The 17455-nt window shown below is 32.2% G+C and overlaps 3 protein-coding genes across 5 annotated transcripts; 1 reads left to right on the top strand and 2 right to left on the bottom strand.

The window, feature by feature from the left end:
* Positions 1-438: 438 nt before the first annotated feature.
* LOC126781801 (Bardet-Biedl syndrome 7 protein homolog) lies at positions 439-6395 on the bottom strand. 3 transcript variants are annotated; one of them, XM_050506843.1, is made up of 15 exons: positions 6277-6395; positions 6083-6206; positions 5632-5746; positions 5430-5559; positions 5145-5338; positions 3752-3932; positions 3481-3653; positions 3231-3348; positions 2995-3135; positions 2655-2893; positions 2114-2272; positions 1560-1669; positions 1374-1476; positions 1117-1238; positions 439-643 (listed from the first exon to the last, which is right to left on the bottom strand). In XM_050506843.1, the coding sequence occupies exons 1-15, from the start codon at positions 6376-6378 to the stop codon at positions 468-470; spliced, it is 2187 nt and encodes a 728-aa protein (XP_050362800.1). In that variant the 5' UTR covers positions 6379-6395; the 3' UTR covers positions 439-467. The 3 variants fall into 3 exon arrangements, with proteins under 3 accessions (XP_050362800.1, XP_050362799.1, XP_050362798.1); XM_050506842.1 differs by having other exon boundaries at positions 2655-2887; positions 5430-5574; XM_050506841.1 differs by having other exon boundaries at positions 5430-5574.
* A 782-nt stretch (positions 6396-7177) lies between these two features.
* On the top strand, positions 7178-10765 carry LOC126781918 (translation initiation factor eIF-2B subunit epsilon). The gene is made up of 10 exons (XM_050507039.1): positions 7178-7362; positions 7441-7565; positions 7663-7854; positions 8093-8276; positions 8518-8762; positions 8855-8974; positions 9044-9348; positions 9426-9608; positions 9743-10023; positions 10105-10765. The coding sequence occupies exons 1-10, from the start codon at positions 7270-7272 to the stop codon at positions 10312-10314; spliced, it is 1938 nt and encodes a 645-aa protein (XP_050362996.1). The 5' UTR covers positions 7178-7269; the 3' UTR covers positions 10315-10765.
* Positions 10738-12584, bottom strand: LOC126781919 (anaphase-promoting complex subunit 10). The gene is made up of 3 exons (XM_050507041.1): positions 12392-12584; positions 11128-11364; positions 10738-11037 (listed from the first exon to the last, which is right to left on the bottom strand). Exons 1-3 carry the CDS (start codon positions 12486-12488, stop codon positions 10826-10828), a joined length of 546 nt encoding a protein of 181 aa, XP_050362998.1. The 5' UTR covers positions 12489-12584; the 3' UTR covers positions 10738-10825.
* Positions 12585-17455: the final 4871 nt, after the last annotated feature.

Here is a 17455-nt window from a genome sequence, read left to right on the forward strand (position 1 = left end):
CAATTTATTTAAACTTTTAGATTATAGCACTTGAATAGATATTTTCTTATATCACATGAGAGAGAATATAGTAATTAAAAAAAATTAATGTTTTAAATTTAAATTGTGTAAAAAAGTTAGCAGTGTTACTCTCTCTTGTATGTCCCATGACTGATTTATTTCTAGGTCATGCTGGATTTACGAACAAGTTCAGGGAAAAAAGATCTTTTGTTTTGTGTTTACACCATGTTAGAAACATTTGAATTATTTCTCTTTAGGTGTATTTTCTATCATTGAAATAGAGCTTTATAATTTACTATTATAAATTAATTTCATAAAATCATACATGAATCAAAGTTTGAGTAAACAATAGAAATAACAAACAGTAAGGACACTCATATCAAAACAATTTAAAGAATGAAATGGACATTTTTATTTCACTAAATTTTTTCCTTAATATCTAAACATGAGCTATTATTATCACTGCTTTAGTAGAAGTTACTTTTTGTATTCTGTGATGACTTATGATTAAAATCCATAATGTTCTCTACTTCATCAAGTTGGCAATTTATTAGAGCTTTTTGTAGTTTTGATAAATCATTAGTGAGAAAACTTTCACTTGAATATAACTTCCACCAATCTGTGTACCATTTTGCTACTGTTTCTAAAAAATATAAATATTTTTATAGTAATGCAGTACTCGTAATCCCTTGTATTTTAAATAACAATATAACAGCTAAAGTAAAATCAAAGTGATTACAATTTCTACTTATAGTTTCTGGTGATAGAGCTTCGTGCACTGGTAGTAGAGCTTTGTGCGAGCTCGTCTGGGTAGGTACCACCCACTCATCAGATATTCTACTGCAAAACAGCAGTACTTGGTACTGTTGTGTTCCGGTTTGAAGGGTTAGTGAGCCAATGTAATCACAGGCACAAGGGACATAACATCTTAGTTCCCAAGGTTGGTGGTGCATTGGTGATGTAAGCTATGTTAACATTTCTTACAATGCCAATGTCTATGGGCGTTGGTGACCACTTACCATCAGGTGGCCCATATTATTGCCATAAAAAAATATATATTTCATTCTCATAAGTCCCTATTTTAATTAATTAATATATATAAAGAAATTCTCTTACCAATTAATTGAGCAAAATTAGTCTCAATGCTATTGTCTTCTGATAAATTATACATAAGCAGATAGTCTTCACATAATATTGGCACAGTTTCATTAACGGTCATTGCATCCAAATCTAGAGAACTTAAAATGCAAAATATTAAAATATGATAAAGATATTCTTTTAAAATTTAAAATAACTTGGTTTTTAAATGGCTTAATTTATATAAAACATTGTTTATAAAAATATACATTATCTACATAGCCTTTTATAATCACCTTATTGCCTTTTTGATATCAATTTCTTTTTTTCTTTGGTATTCTGATTTATATTTTTCTTTTAACAATTTAAATGCTGCCAAGCAAAAATCTTCTGGAACATCTATAACGTATATTAAATGCTTAATAAATTATATTTTATGATCTATTTATAATACAGTCATGAAATAATAAAGAAGTACGAACCACAGGACATTTCTTCTCGAATATTTCTTCTTATGCAACAGTTTGAGATGAAATTTTTCAATATCACTATTGTTGATATATTGTCCGACTTAAAAATAGCCAAACCTCGTCTGTATATCAAAGTTTAATAGTAAATTCACATATTCAATATAAAAAAAATACCCCAGTTACATTTAAAATAAAGGTTTAATTTAATTTTCTAACTGTAAAAGAATTTTCCTATTACATATTGTAATAAAAATTGATAATGTCTTTTAAAATATACTTATTTGAAGTTACATAAAAAAAATCTTTAAAGGAATATTATGGAGAGTTAGGGGTATGAGAGTTTTCTACTAGGCCTGAAATATACTTTATGATGGGGATAGTGATAGGGATTTTATTAAATTTTATTTGACAGTTTTGATCACATTATCTGTTTATCTACAATGTATAATAATGAAATGCTTTCATCTTAGGTATATAACCATACGAATTTGATATGATTGAAGAATTGAAATTTGCTTACTTTGATTTCAATTAAAATTATTTAAATAGCAAAAATATACACTTACTGATATTTGCATATGAGAAAAGTCTCAAGGAAAGAATGTGATCGTACAAAAGTAACTTTGTTAGCTGGTCTAGGTAGTTCGCCTGGTAGCACATCAGTTAACCAAGATGTCATTTCAGCTACCGAGAAACCTCCTGATACTTGAAGCTCACACCAAGGCCTTGCGGAATAACATTTTTACTAGCAATTTTTTTCACCTTTTATATTATATTTAGTGCTTATTCCATTGCCGCTGCGGCTGGCTTGCATATGACAGAATTTTATGCGACACATAAGGGTATCTCAAGATGATTTCCTACACTGCCAAGCACGAGATGATTTATAACAACAAGTAAGATTCACGTGTTTTAGCCGCTGAGCAATAGGCTTTATTGAGTAAAAGATTTTAAAAATTTAATACATTTTAAGGATTTGGTAAAAAGCATTAAAATGCATGTGCGATTTTAAGTATCAGTTAAGTCGTTAAATAGTAAGTTTATGTTCTGAAATTTCCACTCGCTTTTATTTTAGTTGTGATCGATTGGTCATGAATTAAATGATACCTTTTATTTTCTTCAACTTCTAAGGATTCATATTTAGAATAGTGTGGTAAAATGGGCAAGTGAAACTTAATAACTCGAGCGACTCTTGGAGCGCCTGCTGGTAAAATGTAGACGAGCACTCGAGTTCCTTCCATCTTTGTGTCCTCAAAATTCACAATGCGCAAACGCAGCCAAACTCGCCTTGTTCCGGCCTGACATCTGATAGTTGTTAACAACTCTGTTTTGTTGATTTCCTGAGGCTAGAGAGATAAACTGATTGAACGTATGAAAGCTTTTTAGTGTACCTAATAAGTACAATATTAGAACAAGCTTATGTAAGCTTGAACTTGGAATGTTATACCTGTGGAGCACATGTGCTTAGCACGGCTGCATTATCTGTCTGAATTTCTAGTTGGCTATCACAATATACAAAAAGCATGTCGAGGGGTACTGCAGATGTGATTTTTGCTTCTTGCCAACCATTGTGAGTGGCCCCCGAAAGCTATTTGGGTAGAATAATATTTTAGACCTTGTTTATTTATAGAAGCACTTTACAATACAAAATTACATTAAATTTAAATGTAAATTTTTACTGACCTCGTATTGTATATCTAATAAGGGTGGTGCTGAGAGTCCAGGAAATAAAGACCGCGTGTTCTTTTTATATTTTTCACGCTCATTTACTGTTTGTTTTTCTAAACGTAAAACTTCAGACCTAAACAGATACGTCTTAAAGGTAATACTTTTAAAATACAATATATAATTTAGTATAATATAAATATTTGAATTATTAAAGTTAGAGTCAATAATGTTTTAAACCTTGACAAAAAGATAGTAATATACGCACTCAAGTTTTGAACGTCTCGTAGCAAGAGCGTCTCCAGAAGTTTTGTTTAAGGAAGCAATAAGTCTGCTTGATCTTAAGCCGAAAATCCTTCCTGAAAAAGTTGTAACAAGCAACTCCGGTTCATCCGTTCCAATACAACCGCCGCAAACTGAGGTCACAGGCTCACCGGAAAACTATATTCAAATATGTTATTTTTTAATTATTTTTTAGTTGACTGAACATAGTCTATAGTTCAGGTATTGGGTACTTATTCAGTAACTGATAGTCTTACGTAAGTAAACTTCAATCTCGGTTTTTCCGTCAAGTCGTCCGTGTTGACAAGGTACAATTGGATGGAACCATCATGCCGACCTACCGCAAGATGAGTGCCAGAATTATTGATAAACCACCCAACGCACATAATAGAGCCCAATCCACACCCTTCCACTAAACATTTGGCGGATAACTCTGATCTAAGTAAAAATAATAAAATAAATGTTTTTTAGTATATTATTTATATACTTAATACCGTCTACAAATTTATGCTATGAATAAAACAAGTATAGTAAATAGTATATGTAATAAAACTAAAACAACCGGCGCCTTGACTTTGATTTTGGCTCATGTAGTTAGACCAAGAAGTTTGTTACAGGACAATATACCTTATAAGTTAATGTTTTTACACTTTGACTGCCAAGCTCATTTACTCATAATCTAAATTTTCATAAGCTCAAAATCTTTATGACCAAATTATTGTAGTTGGTAGGTACAGTAGCCGACTTCATTAGAAACGTAATCGGATAAGAGCAAAATTGCGACAGTCCAAGTTAGACTTATCATATAAACATAAATGAGTTATTTCATGACAAATCATGAGTTCTACATATCTATGTGATTTTTTTGAACAAAACAACTAGTAGTAGTAGTTAGTATTAAAGTTTGTTTTTTTTAATATATGTAAAGGAATTTTTGACCTACTACGATTTGCGTTAGAATTTAAATATGTTTTAGAAATTTAGAAATTCTCAATATAATAAATGTGGTTAATAATTGATGATATCAGCACGTTTTTAAAAAGGTCGGGAGGGCAGGGTTATTTTATTGCAAATAATCCTCGAAACAAAATTTAATTAATTATATATGGACTTCAATAATTTAGTTTGGTGCAATGATATCGAATTTGATCACGAATATTTTTGTATATGTAAAGCATGCTATCAGTGTAAGCAATAATAATCAGTAGTAAATTAATATTTAATAAATAAGTACGAAAATAAATCATATCTTGAGAACTTTTAAAATCAAAATGCATAGGCGTGATTCGGGTAGACATAGTGGTGTTCTAGCTCTGGCCTTCTGCTTGGTATTCTATTTCTTGGGATCAACATATACCTAAGTATATGTTCTAGTTATTCGAATGGTTTTTCGACATTGAAGAGAGATCCTGTTTTCGTAAAACGAGTTATGCCTATATGCTTCCATATACGATTTACTTGTAGTCAACAGTCATACGACTACAAGTAAATCGTATATGCTTCCATATACGATTTACTTGTAGTCGTATGACTGTTATTGCTCATAGAATAACTACTACTACTACTGTATTTAAGATTTCCTGTATCGTTGATGGCTAATAGGGCGCGAACTCGTCGCTTGGTCAGTTATAAATAAAATAGAATACTTACTCATCATAAGTAACGAGCCCGATGGAACCATCTACAGAACCGTAAAAAGCGTATACGTCAGATGTTTGTAGAGACTGCGGTACTGTAAACCGGGTTGGCCCAGAAGAAATATGTGTCCGCTTTTGCATTTTCCCGTTCTCAATAATTAGTGCTTCTTTGTTTGCAATTAACACTAATATCCGAATACGATTTCTCTATGAATTCATGAAATAAAACATATAGTGACTGTGAAAATTATTATTATATTTACAACAGTTATAATAGAGCATTAAAACAAATACTTACGTTCCGTGTAGCAAAAGCGATAGCGTCAAGCACTCTGTCATCACAAACATAGCAATATATTTCCTGTAGTTCCCTATAGAATGTCACCGTTCTTCCAGAACACAAAATGAGGTCATTGCCCAATACGCACCTGAATATAAATATCCTTTTTAACAATAAATAAAGTGCTGTTTTAATAATAAAATGTTTGAAAATGTATTACATGGATGTAATCGTTTCCGAAACTGAAGTTTCAATGCCGAAAAATACTTTGCCTTTTTTAGTATAACCTTTTACTTCGTTCCCCGAAGCTGCAAAAATTTTGTCCGCGTTGGTTCCTAAGGTAAGAATATACATCTGATCAATTTTAATGAATGCAGCACGACTACCTTTATATAAACGCATAATTATTACCATTTGTTATCTTTATTCAAATGTATGATATACCTAACTAGGTACCTAGGTAACTTGGAAAAGCTAGGTCGAAGCTAGAAGAAATGATGATATTATTAGAGAATTCAACACGAAGTGAATACAACAATAGACTATATTTTCAATTTATTTGCCAAATACAAATAGTCAGTATATGCAGCCTATATATACTGTCTATTGGACTGTTGGATGATGCATTTTGTGCGACTAATATTCTAGCTCAATACATATAAATCACTTACCTACAGAGGAAGCAAGTTGTACAGAAGTGATAGGTTTTCCTGGTAAAGTTTTAAAGTGGACAATTGGTTCTTCGTCTTTAATACTTAGACATTGCAATACTCCATTTTTATCTCCTACTGCAAACTGTATAAAAAAGGTAAGCTTGAAGAAAATTTACTTAACGAAAAAAAATGTAATTTTTAGTAGGTATCACCTTTTGTTGCACCTTTTGATCAGTAGCCGGCAAAATTTTTAACGCATCTGGATATGTTACTCCACAAAGAGTATAGTCTATTCGAGCTAAATCATAATCCATTTTACAGTTTTAATTTAACTGTTAAAGTATTATACAAAAGAATCTTAAGATTAAAACAACTTTTGAAAAAAGATTAAAATTATGGTACTTTTGTACCTTAGCAACAATAAACCGACAACATTTCGATGTCATGCTCGAAGGTCAAAGAACTAATCGATTATTTAATAGTAACTAATACAGAAGTAACACAGTACTCTTTTCTCTCAACTACGAGTATAAATATGTAATAATCATAAAATATTAGTCATCTATTATATTATAATACACTAGTAATCTGAACTAGCTTCGCAGGGGTAGGATAAGGGTCTAGGATAAGTACATATTAAAGGACGAAAAATTAAAGAAAAAAAAATCCTACTTATTTCACTGGCGCATGCAGAACTGGCCTTCACTGGCGTATGTAGAACACCTCCGAAAAGTTTAATCCTTAAGTCATTACAAAAAAGGGTTCTCCTTTATTATTGTAGTCTTCTTAATACTTTTTACTTATTATAATTAGTATATATTCAAAGTCTTATAAGCACACAAAATGACACTAAATGTCCTTCTGGGGCATGGTATTCATTTCTATAATAAAATTCCACTGTTATTTCTAACATGGCCTATTAAGAAATGTAATGAGTTACTTGCCGATTCTGGTCAGTAGATTTTACATTCTGAATCGGTGGAAGCTTTTTATTTAATTCTATTATGTAATATGATGATTAAAAAATTAATACAAAAAGATGAAATACTAAGAATCAACTGCACATTTCTGCACCTTAAAAAAACAAGAATAAATATTTTTTTCTACTGTCAGTAATACATAACCTAAAACATTTTGCCACTTGTCAACTGATTTTGTTATTAATACAGGGTTTAATTTTTTTAAGTCATCTAAAAGCTTTTACGATGGATAACGATAAAGATAATGTAATTCAAGCTGTAGTAATAATGGATCTTTTCAATAATAATTTTAGCCCGATATGTAATCAGAACCCTATGGTAGAGTGTACTTTACTAATTTATTTGATTTATGATTGATGTGGTATTTATTTAATAAACTCTGTATTTATCCTTCAGGGTCTTCTCCCTGTTGCAGGGATTCCAATTATTGACTATGTTTTGGAATCCCTGGTATCAGGTGGAGTAGGAGAAGCTATTTTATTTTGCTGCCAGGACAGCTTAAAAATTAAAGATCACATTAAGTAAGAATCTGTTAATTATGAGTTTTATTTTTAATCTCTAATTATGTTGATTTTTAATGTAATATTTTACTAAGTAATTCAATTTGATATTTTAAAGAAAATGTAAGGAAAACAAAGTGCCATGGAGCATAATACTAGATGTGCAGATCATATCATCAGACACTTGTCAGACTATGGGAGATGTGATGAGAGAAATAGATGCAGCTGGATTAGTTCGAGGATACTTTGTCCTCTTAGGAATAAATAGTATTACAAATATAAATTTTGCTGCCTTGTTGGAGCAACACAAGTAATGTTTTTGATATTTATATTTAAAGTTTAATTTGCTTACGAAGTTCAAATCACAGTAATACAGTAATTTGTAAAATGATACCAATTTTTTTCTATTTATTTTTTATTTATTTTTTTTTTCTTTTCTGGTGTGATATTTTACTCTTTAGTGATAATAAAGACTAATCAGGTTAAATCGAAATGTCATATAAAGATTTATTTGTTTTATAATTCAATAAAAATGTAATTTTAATTAGGCAAACATGCAAGAAAGATAAAGGTGCAGCAATGACATTGGTATACAAAGAAGTGGCATGGGAACATCCATTGATAAGCAATGACAAATCACTACTTTTAGCAGCTGATGGCAGAACTCATAAAATACTCATGCATCAAAAATATAAGCCGAAATCTAAAGAAGTTGCAGTTTCCTTATCATTGGTAAGACCATAACTAGACATAGTACACAGTTTCTTGTCAAATATTACTTTATTACATATAGTTAAAATTCAATGTTTTTGTTTTTAGTTGATTATTCATAAATATTAGTTTAAGGTTTATCCCTAATAACATGTATAAGAGGTATAAACAATTTAAATTGAAAAATCAATAATATTTTATCCTTTTTTTGTAAAAAGACTACTTGAAGCATAATTAATTGAATGCATGTTTTTTGTTTTAGGAGTGTGTGTTGCAGCATTCTGAAGTCAAATTGCACCATAATTTAGTAGATGCTGATATAGCAATATGTTCACCTTCTGTGCCTCCCCTCTTCTCCGATAATTTTGACTTTCAAACCAGAAATGACTTTATTCATGGAATTTTAATAAATGAAGACATATTAGCAAGCTCCTTGTATTACACAATGTTAAAGGAAAATCAATATGCAGCAGCTATAACAAATTGGCAAACTTACCAAACAGTATGGTCTGTGTTAATAACATTTCCATTGATGCTATGATTGTGTTTCTAATGATTTTTAAACAAATTACAACTTTTTATTTCCTCTTATGTTTTAGTTGGGATATATTACACAATTGGGTGTATCCACTATCAATTGAAACCGATTCCTTCTATAAGAATACATACGTGTTCATGGGCAATCATATTTTTCGAAAAACAAGTTCATCTTTGAGCAGGTAAAATTAGACAAACAGTAGTAAGTAAATTTAATTTAAAGTTATTTATTTTTAAGTATTTTTTTTCAGATCATGTACTTTAGTAGAAGATGTATTAATAGGGGCTCAATCACATATCAGTGATATGTCAACTGTATCTAAATCTATGATTGGAAGTAATTGTACAATAGGAAATCATGTTGTAATTTATGGCAGCCATATTATGAACAATGTTGTGATTAAAGATAACTGCCAGATCTTGAATTGTTTTATAGATGATAATTGTACAATTGAGTCAAACTCAAATTTAGAGGGTGTTGTAGCTTCCAATAAAGTGTGTGTAAAAGAAGGAAGTAAGCTTAGAGGAATAATTTTAGAAGAAACTGACAACAATGGTAATCAAATAAAATTAATTGCTATCTGCTTTGATACATTACCTAATAGTTCAGAAATTAATTGAATGTTGTTTTAGATAAAACTCTGAAAAAAACCTCATCAGAGTCTGGAACTGAATGGGAGAATGAGTCGTCTGGCAAGGAAGATGATGAATATGTAGGTTTTGAAAAAGAATGGAGTGAGAGTGAGTCATGCTACTCTTCTGACAGCAGTGCTGAATCATCATTACCAGATTCACCAGTTCCAGAAGATACAAACAGTGAGTTCATTTTAAAAACATTTCTTTTTTGCATGTTTATTTGATACACATAAATATTTCAATAAAATGTCTTCATGTTCTAGAAGATAACATATTTTATTATTGTATTTTAATTGTTTATTATTTGTTTTTAGTATTCCTTCAAGAAGTTATAGACAGTTTAGCAAGAGGATATGAAGATAATCTAAAATGTGACTATCTAATACTGGAAATTAATTCATCAAGATATGCTTACAACATTCAATTGCATGAAGTGAACTTCTTTGTAGTGAGAGCTTTGTTGAGTATGCCAATCTTGGAGGATAGCAAGAGTGTACTTACTACTGTTAAGGATATTTTAAAGTTCTTCCGTCCTGTTATAGCTAATTACATTAAGACCAAATCATCAATAATGGATTGTTTGAAAGCTGTGGAAGTAAGTAAAGAATGGTTGTGATATTTCCACATATTATATTTTTTTATGATATCAAAATCATTGATTTACATATTTCTATAGGATAGCTGTATAAAAAATACATGGCTTGAAGGCAGAGCAGGCCAAATCATCCATTTACTGTATGAAGCAGATGTAGTTGACGAAGACTCCCTTTTGGTGTGGTACGATGATTTAAAAGAAAATGAAAGTCCAATTAGGAATCAAACCTCTATTGTTAAATTTTTTGAATGGCTTCAAGAAGCTAGTGAAGAAAGTGAAGATTCAGACTAAAAAAATACTCAATGAAATAAAAAATCGTTGTGTTTTGGCATTTTGTAAAAAGTAAACCTAAATTATAATTGAATGGTGTTGTACTGAAATGTTCCAACCAACAGAAACACAAATAAGAGTTATTAAGATTAAAATATTTTTTTTAGAAAAACTGTATCTGGTACAAAACATTGTCTTTAAAAAATGATGATGACATTTGCCTAACAATCACTTTAACAATAATTTTCTCTTTAACATCTTAATGATAATTATTATATCATTAGTGTTTTTACGGGTTGGAACATTTCTACATAACTCAGTACAATTGTAAGATTTAATCATTTGCAGTAATTTGTACTAGTTGCTAATGTGATTAATTGCTTTAAGTGACAATTAATTAATGGTTAAAATAAATTATAAAAACAAAATGGTAACTCAGAGAAGATATTTTATTTCTCAATTAATAATAGTTGTTTCTTAATATTATATAAAGTAATGTTAAAAAATCGTAATTAAAATAAAAATTAATATATTATCGAATAGTGGCATATTGCTGAAACTCTACAGTAGAAAAATTCCTAAATTTGTTAATATCAAATGATGTTGGTTCACAAGGCGAATGAATTTTTATTTGTCTCATATGTGTGTCTCTTCCATTTTGATGGTTACTTAACACTGCTATTTGGATCATGTATGTTCTAATAGGCCGATCATGAATATCTTTGATTGGTATCATTTCCCATCCTGTAACAAAATTGTTAATAATTTATATATATTTATTTTCAACTATTTTATTTAATACATTCTCAAATTATAATGAGTTTTTTTCATTACCACTTGGTTCAATTAATTCAATCACTTCAATTTCCTGTAGATCATTAAAATGTGTCCCAGCCCTAATAGAAATTCTACTGGGTGTGTAACTTTCATCAAGTTTATAGTCAGTATAGATGTAAATATGTGAGACCATAGTTTTCCTTTGAAACTGTATATTGACAAGGTGAGGTAACTGGCCATCTGATTGCCAATATGTATCCATACAATCATCACGCAGCTGATCAATTCCAAAACCTAAAATAAGACTAAAATAATTATAATTATATATATTAATATATTTCAATATTCTTGTGGCTTGTAGCAAAATATAACATTTAATTTAAAAATCACAGCACAACTGATAACATACTGGTAGTACCACAAATTCAAGTATTAGTTTGGCCTTGTCAAACTATTAAAAGTAATAATTAGATCTTTATTATTAGAACCCATAAAATTGTTTTACAAAAGAAAACTTTTTTAACCTAGTGAAATAGACTAGTCGGTTAGACTTGGCTTGAATTTACAAAGGTTGTTGTTAGAGAGTAAATAATATGCTTTATTGAACAAATTATTCCAAAGTAGAAAACAAGACTTAATTTTTGTTCGTTTTACATATCTTTAAGTAAACAATACACAAGACAAGCTTGATAGGTAGATGAGGCGTTAGGATCAATTTGACACAAGCTATCCATTAGTAATCAAACAAAGACTTTTTTTTTTCGAACTGTCTAGTTGCTGTTGGTCCTAATGTTGGGGTTTAAAAGATAGGGCGTAACCCTGGGGTCGTGGATGCGTGAGGTGGGGGCTTCGCGTGTCTCATTTCAGACGGGCCTGAGGAAGACGGCAGCCGGGATGGCCTCGCGCTGCCGTACGCACTAGCGAGGAGTGCGGGGGGGCATTACCTTTGCCCCCTGAGGAGAGCTTCACCGAGCCGCGAGCGGAGCAAAGCACTGGAGAGGCCGCGGATGCGTTATATTTACACGATCCCGCAGCCTCCCCGATCCGTGCCGAGGACGGCCATCGCAGTGGTTTTAGTGGGTAAGAATCCCACATAACCCAGTTCCCCCCCATGGGAGCTGGGTACCTTTCTGAAGGTTTCCACTGCGTGAAAAAAATGGTCCTAATGGCCTCTACACCGTCACCGGGCGGGATGGGCGAGTTGAACTCGGCCGGATGTTGGAAGCCACACGAGGGGCTCAAGAGAAACGGACGTCCTATACTATTGAATTCTTCAAAGTACGTTTTACAAATATATTATGTATTATAAATATATTACGACCTGGTTTACACGACGATAAGCTCCATATTGTGTGGTTTCCTACTTCGCGCACAGTTCCTGATCTCTCACTTACGAGCGGATCCTTTTCTGACGTCATTGTACACAACAATTACTATAATATTAATGCAAATTTCAAAAGACTGATTTGTTTCTGTAAGAAAACTAATACCTAAACAAACATTAAGCTTTCAGATGTCAATGTCAATACGGTACTGTCGAAACCAAACAGATATCAACAACAAATAGTATTGAATCGATCGATCAAAATATCAACTATGGCGAGTATTTTGGTGTATGATTTACATTTGTTTCGTATCGATAACAATTAAAGTTTATATCGATACGAATCAATTTAGTACGCTTTTTTTAAAAAAGCTGTTGCTATTGCTGTCTGTCACTTCGTTTTTGAGTTACATAATAAATTATTTGCTCGTATCTAATAATAATAAGCTTTTCAAAGTCATTTGTTATGCTTATGGTTCTAGTTGCATCTTAGATAGAGAAACTAATAGACGCAATGACGATTTCCTTTTCACTTACACAAGTAAGAGAACGAAAAAACGCTACTCAAGTAGGGAAACAAACACTAAAACTGTTTAACTTGACAGTTGGTGCGTTTATTGTGTTTATTGTTCAATTTTTGCTTATTTTTATGTTAGAAAACGATTCTAATCCAGTAAAAAGACAGAAAAACAATCCTTATATCATATCGAAGGTTATACAATAGTGCGTATTATTTCATGTTAAAGCGATAGCAAGAAGAAAATTGCCGGCGTGTGTTTTCAAGCGTAAAAAAAGGAAAAAAATGGCATAAATTTTGTTTACTGATTTTGAGCTACACAGTCTTAGAACCCGAATATTTGAAATCAATTTTTGATATCCCTTTTGTCGATTGGTTATCTAACATGAATTATTTCCGTTGTTATTGCAAACATCTCTCAAAGAGGCAGACTTAAGCAAATATAGAGCACTTTTTTGTCATTTTTGAAGGTTATTATGGTGAAAATGTGACGGACGGACGGTGGCATCTTATATATATATATATATATATTGTACAGACAATAGAACATACATGAGAACCAATGTCTCTCCTTAGCCTAATAAATCTAAGCCATCTGTAATATTGGGCAGTCAATAATTCACACGGCCGATACCGTGCGTCGGTCATCACCACCAATGACATCAGCTTTGTAAGAACTCATATTTAATCATTCCTTACACCAAAACTGCGCTGGTAACCATGCTATGCTTCCTGTGTCTGTGATTATACTAACTCATTTACCGTTTAAACCGGAACGCAACCATACTTTGTGTTGTTACTTAGCGATAGAATACATAAGTGGGTGGTACCAGCCAACTTAGACGCAGTTCCAACATTGATGTTTAAGTTAGCTATTCCTTTAATATTGCTTTTATCATTTGATTGACATTGAAAAAAATGACAATTTTTTTTTCAATACTTAAAGCATTTGTTTTCAATGTTAATTCATAACAAACGTTAAAACACATTTTAAATCAAAAGTTTTCTTACAATTCCAATTTAATTTGTGTGTTGAATACACATTATATATTTAACGGACGGACGCGGACCACGGACGCGAAGTGGCTGGGCGAGCGGAAACTGAGGAGAGACGTGAGAATCTTGTCATTGAACTCGATAGGACGTTGGAGCTCATCGCCAAATGGGGTTCTGATAATTGAAATTGAATTGAGTTGAGTTTAATGCCAAGAAAACACAGGTATGCGCTCTCACAGCGAAAAAGTCACCATTTTCCCCTCTTCCCTCCCTCTGTGGCACACCGCTGGTGATACAAAGCAAAATCGCCATGCTGGGATGGACGTTCGCTGCGACCTTAGTCCAAGGGATTACATCGAGGCTGTTATAAAAACAGCTTCAAGGAAACTCGGAGTTCTGAACAAGGTGCGTCGTTTTTTCACGCCACAACAACTGTGCCTGTTATACAAAACACAGGTATGGTCTTGCGTTGAATATTGCTCGCACCTTTGGGATGGCTCCGCTAAGTACTTACTGGAGGTCTTGGACCGGTTGCAGTGACGTGCAGTCTGCATTATTGGCGATGTAAAGGTCACAAACACCCTCGAGCCTTTACAATTGCGTCGAGAGATAGCAGCGCTGAGCGCTTTCTATCGACGAGTGCTCTGAGGAATTATTATCTAATTCCTGCTTCCCCCTTCCATCATAAGTCTACGCGTGCTGGCTCTCGATGTCACCGCCTAACTGTGACATCAATTTCATCACGCACAAAGAAATTTGGCAACTCATTTCTTTGTCGCACTTCCAAAAAATGGAATTCCTTACCAGCTCACGTGTTCCCCTCCTCTTATAACCCGGGTTCCTTCAAACGAGGCGTGAGAGGCATCTTGCGGGCCGGCAAGACGGGGACGGTTAGTACAGAACATTCTTCCCGACTGTACTGGCCATCGTCGCGTTTGGAGTCTACTACCACTTACCATCAGGTGGAGTAGAGTCATTTGCTATCCCGGCGCATATAAAAAATAAAATAAAAATTAAATATCAATGTTTACCTAACTCATCAATTAATGGTAGTGGTGGACAGTATGTGTTTTATTTAGATTTGTGTCTGTCGTATAATTCGATTGTACAAAAACTATGACACCAATTTATTTTAAAGCAAATAGTCCGTTAATACCGTCTATAAAAGTTTGTTACTGTTATGTTTATTTGTGTTTTCTTAGACTTCATGTTGCAATCAATATGTACGAGGTTATAAATTTTGCAATACTCACGTGACATCATAACCACAACAAATATAACAAATGTGAAAAAGCTAGAAGGGTTTGATAAATTAATATGTTTAAAAGCGTCTAGGTTAGTAATTAGCAAATTTTACACAATTTTCACGTACTAATGTCTTACTAATTTTGTCTTTGTCTTTTTAATTACTCTTTTTTGACAATTAAATTACAGATTAGATAATTAAATTATATTTAATAGAAATCAACAAATTCTACTACACTTTTTTATCATCTACAATGTGTAAGTCCTTTATTGAGTAATATGGTTTATTATTTAAAGTCTTATTCACATATGATTTAAATGTATTAATTGGCAACATTTAAGGAATTTTATTATAAAAGTGAACCTGCCCAAGGAATGAATTGTGGAGACGGAAACCTGGGGCTACAAGTTTTTTATTTCTCATATTAATACGATGTTTATCACTGTTTCAGTTGAAATAATCAATATTATTATGGATATACATAATATTGTTGTACATATGCAGTGATGCCAACTTAAGTATACCAATTATGTCTGCAGCATTACATACTTTCAATCAAATGCATAAGTATAAATACATACAAATAATGGACTGGATGAAAATTTGGGTACTATATGGTAAACATACTCGTAAAACCTTATAGTAATACAACGTTTTATTTATAAATTTTAATTGTTGTTAATGCCCGAGTAGTCGAGATGGCCTAGTGGTTAGAACGCGTGAATCTTAATCGATGATTGTGGGTTCAAGCCCGGACAAGCACCACTGAATTTTCATGTGCTTAATTTGTCTTTATAATTCATCTCGTGCTTGACGGTGAAGGAAAACCTGCATGTGTCTAATTTCATTGAAATTCTGCCACATGTGTATTCTACCAAACCGCATTGGAACAGCGTGGTGGAATAAGCTCCAAACCTTCTCCTCAAAAGGGAGAGGAGGCCTTAGCCCAGCAGTGGGACATTAAGAGGCTGTTACTGTTAATGCCCGTATTGGTGTATCACAGTTAACTAGCCGAATATGCCGATGGTGTTTCTTATATCAATAAATAATTTAAAAAAAAGAGTAAGAATAGCGAAAAAAGAGAATGAAAACTTTCTTCTTTGGTTTTCATCCATCCAGACTTTAAAGGTAAAGCTGACTCTAAGTGGCGCCTGTCCATCGAGTCCTTTGCCCATCAGTCCACCTGGTCCGGGAATGACTAATCCTCCTCCTTTTTCCGAATCGTGGTCCTCATTTGAAAGCTTATTTCCTATCGGTATCCCATTGCAATTTCAGCATGCTAACTCTGTCGTATATGGTGGTTATGTTCATTCATCTACAGATTTCAACATTGTGAATTTGTAGTAATACACATTGTTGGAATAGTTTCAACTTTACATCCTGATATAATTAATCCGATGACAAGATATGTCTCAACAGAACGTTGTCCAGCCGATATTGGAGATAAGCGGATGTAGAAATCTTAAAAAATGCAAATATTTATATTCATTTTACTTTAAGCACGATTTATTCTTAATAAAATAAAAATTGTATCTATTTTTTTTTCATTTGATTTACAATACAGAAAATGAAATATCCATATAATATTTTTATGGATATATTTTACAATATTTTTGATGGGATATGGATTGAAAAACCGATATTTATTTTACAGATACATTCCTCTTTTTTATTTACTTGCAGTCGTTTGTGAACTTATCAATCAACGTGAATTTTCGTCAGGCAGCGTAAACTATTTTTGAGTATTTTTTTTTGTAAATTAATGTTTGATTAGTGCAATAATTGTAAGTACTTATACTCTTTGTAGTAGCATAATTTAATTAAAATTAAATGATTCCATTCCATTCTCTTTGGAAATAACGACGTACATATTTTAAAAAATAAATATTTTTAAAAACAATCTAAGTGTCATTTGTCACCATAATGTTGTGTGAAACTAAACGGTCACGTACTCTTGTAGATACAAGTATACAATTAGGCGTATAAAAGTATATAGAAATAATATGATTTTCGGTAAAAAACAAATGGAGCAATTATCAGGTTTTCTGACATCTTTCCTTGGTTATAGCGTGGCTGGATTTGTCAGCATGGTGTACTGTACCGACTGGAAAGCGATATGCGCATATATTCCTTTTTACAATAAAAAATTTACAGATGATGATACAAAGTAAAAATATATTCTTGAAAAAAAAAACAAGTAAACCATTTGGTCATATATACGTAATACTTAACATATTCATAAGATTATAATAGTAACTGGATTCAATCGCACGCGTTATGTTCGGGGCACGTGATTGCATAT

Source organism: Nymphalis io, chromosome 4, assembly GCF_905147045.1.
Source record: "Nymphalis io chromosome 4, ilAglIoxx1.1, whole genome shotgun sequence".
NCBI lineage: Eukaryota > Metazoa > Arthropoda > Insecta > Lepidoptera > Nymphalidae > Nymphalis > Nymphalis io.

Bases quoted from the DNA above. Each gene is read 5' to 3' on its own strand.
- LOC126781919 (XM_050507041.1), bottom strand. From the start codon at position 12,488: ATGACGTCAGAAAAGGATCCGCTCGTAAGTGAGAGATCAGGAACTGTG. The intron at 11,365-12,391 runs GTCGTAATATAT...GTCTTATTTTAG, and splicing joins CTTATCGTCGTGTAAACCAG to GTTTTGGAATTGATCAGCTG. The intron at 11,038-11,127 runs GTAATGAAAAAA...ATTTTGTTACAG, and splicing joins TGAATTAATTGAACCAAGTG to GATGGGAAATGATACCAATC.
- LOC126781918 (XM_050507039.1), top strand. From the start codon at position 7,270: ATGGATAACGATAAAGATAATGTAATTCAAGCTGTAGTAATAATGGAT. The intron at 8,975-9,043 runs GTAAAATTAGAC...ATTTTTTTTCAG, and splicing joins ACAAGTTCATCTTTGAGCAG to ATCATGTACTTTAGTAGAAG. The intron at 9,609-9,742 runs GTGAGTTCATTT...ATTTGTTTTTAG, and splicing joins AGTTCCAGAAGATACAAACA to TATTCCTTCAAGAAGTTATA.
- LOC126781801 (XM_050506841.1), bottom strand. From the start codon at position 6,378: ATGGATTATGATTTAGCTCGAATAGACTATACTCTTTGTGGAGTAACA. The intron at 5,575-5,631 runs GTAATACATTTT...ATTGTTAAAAAG, and splicing joins TCGGAAACGATTACATCCAT to GATATTTATATTCAGGTGCG. The intron at 1,670-2,113 runs GTAAGTGTATAT...TTTGATATACAG, and splicing joins TTTCTCATATGCAAATATCA to ACGAGGTTTGGCTATTTTTA.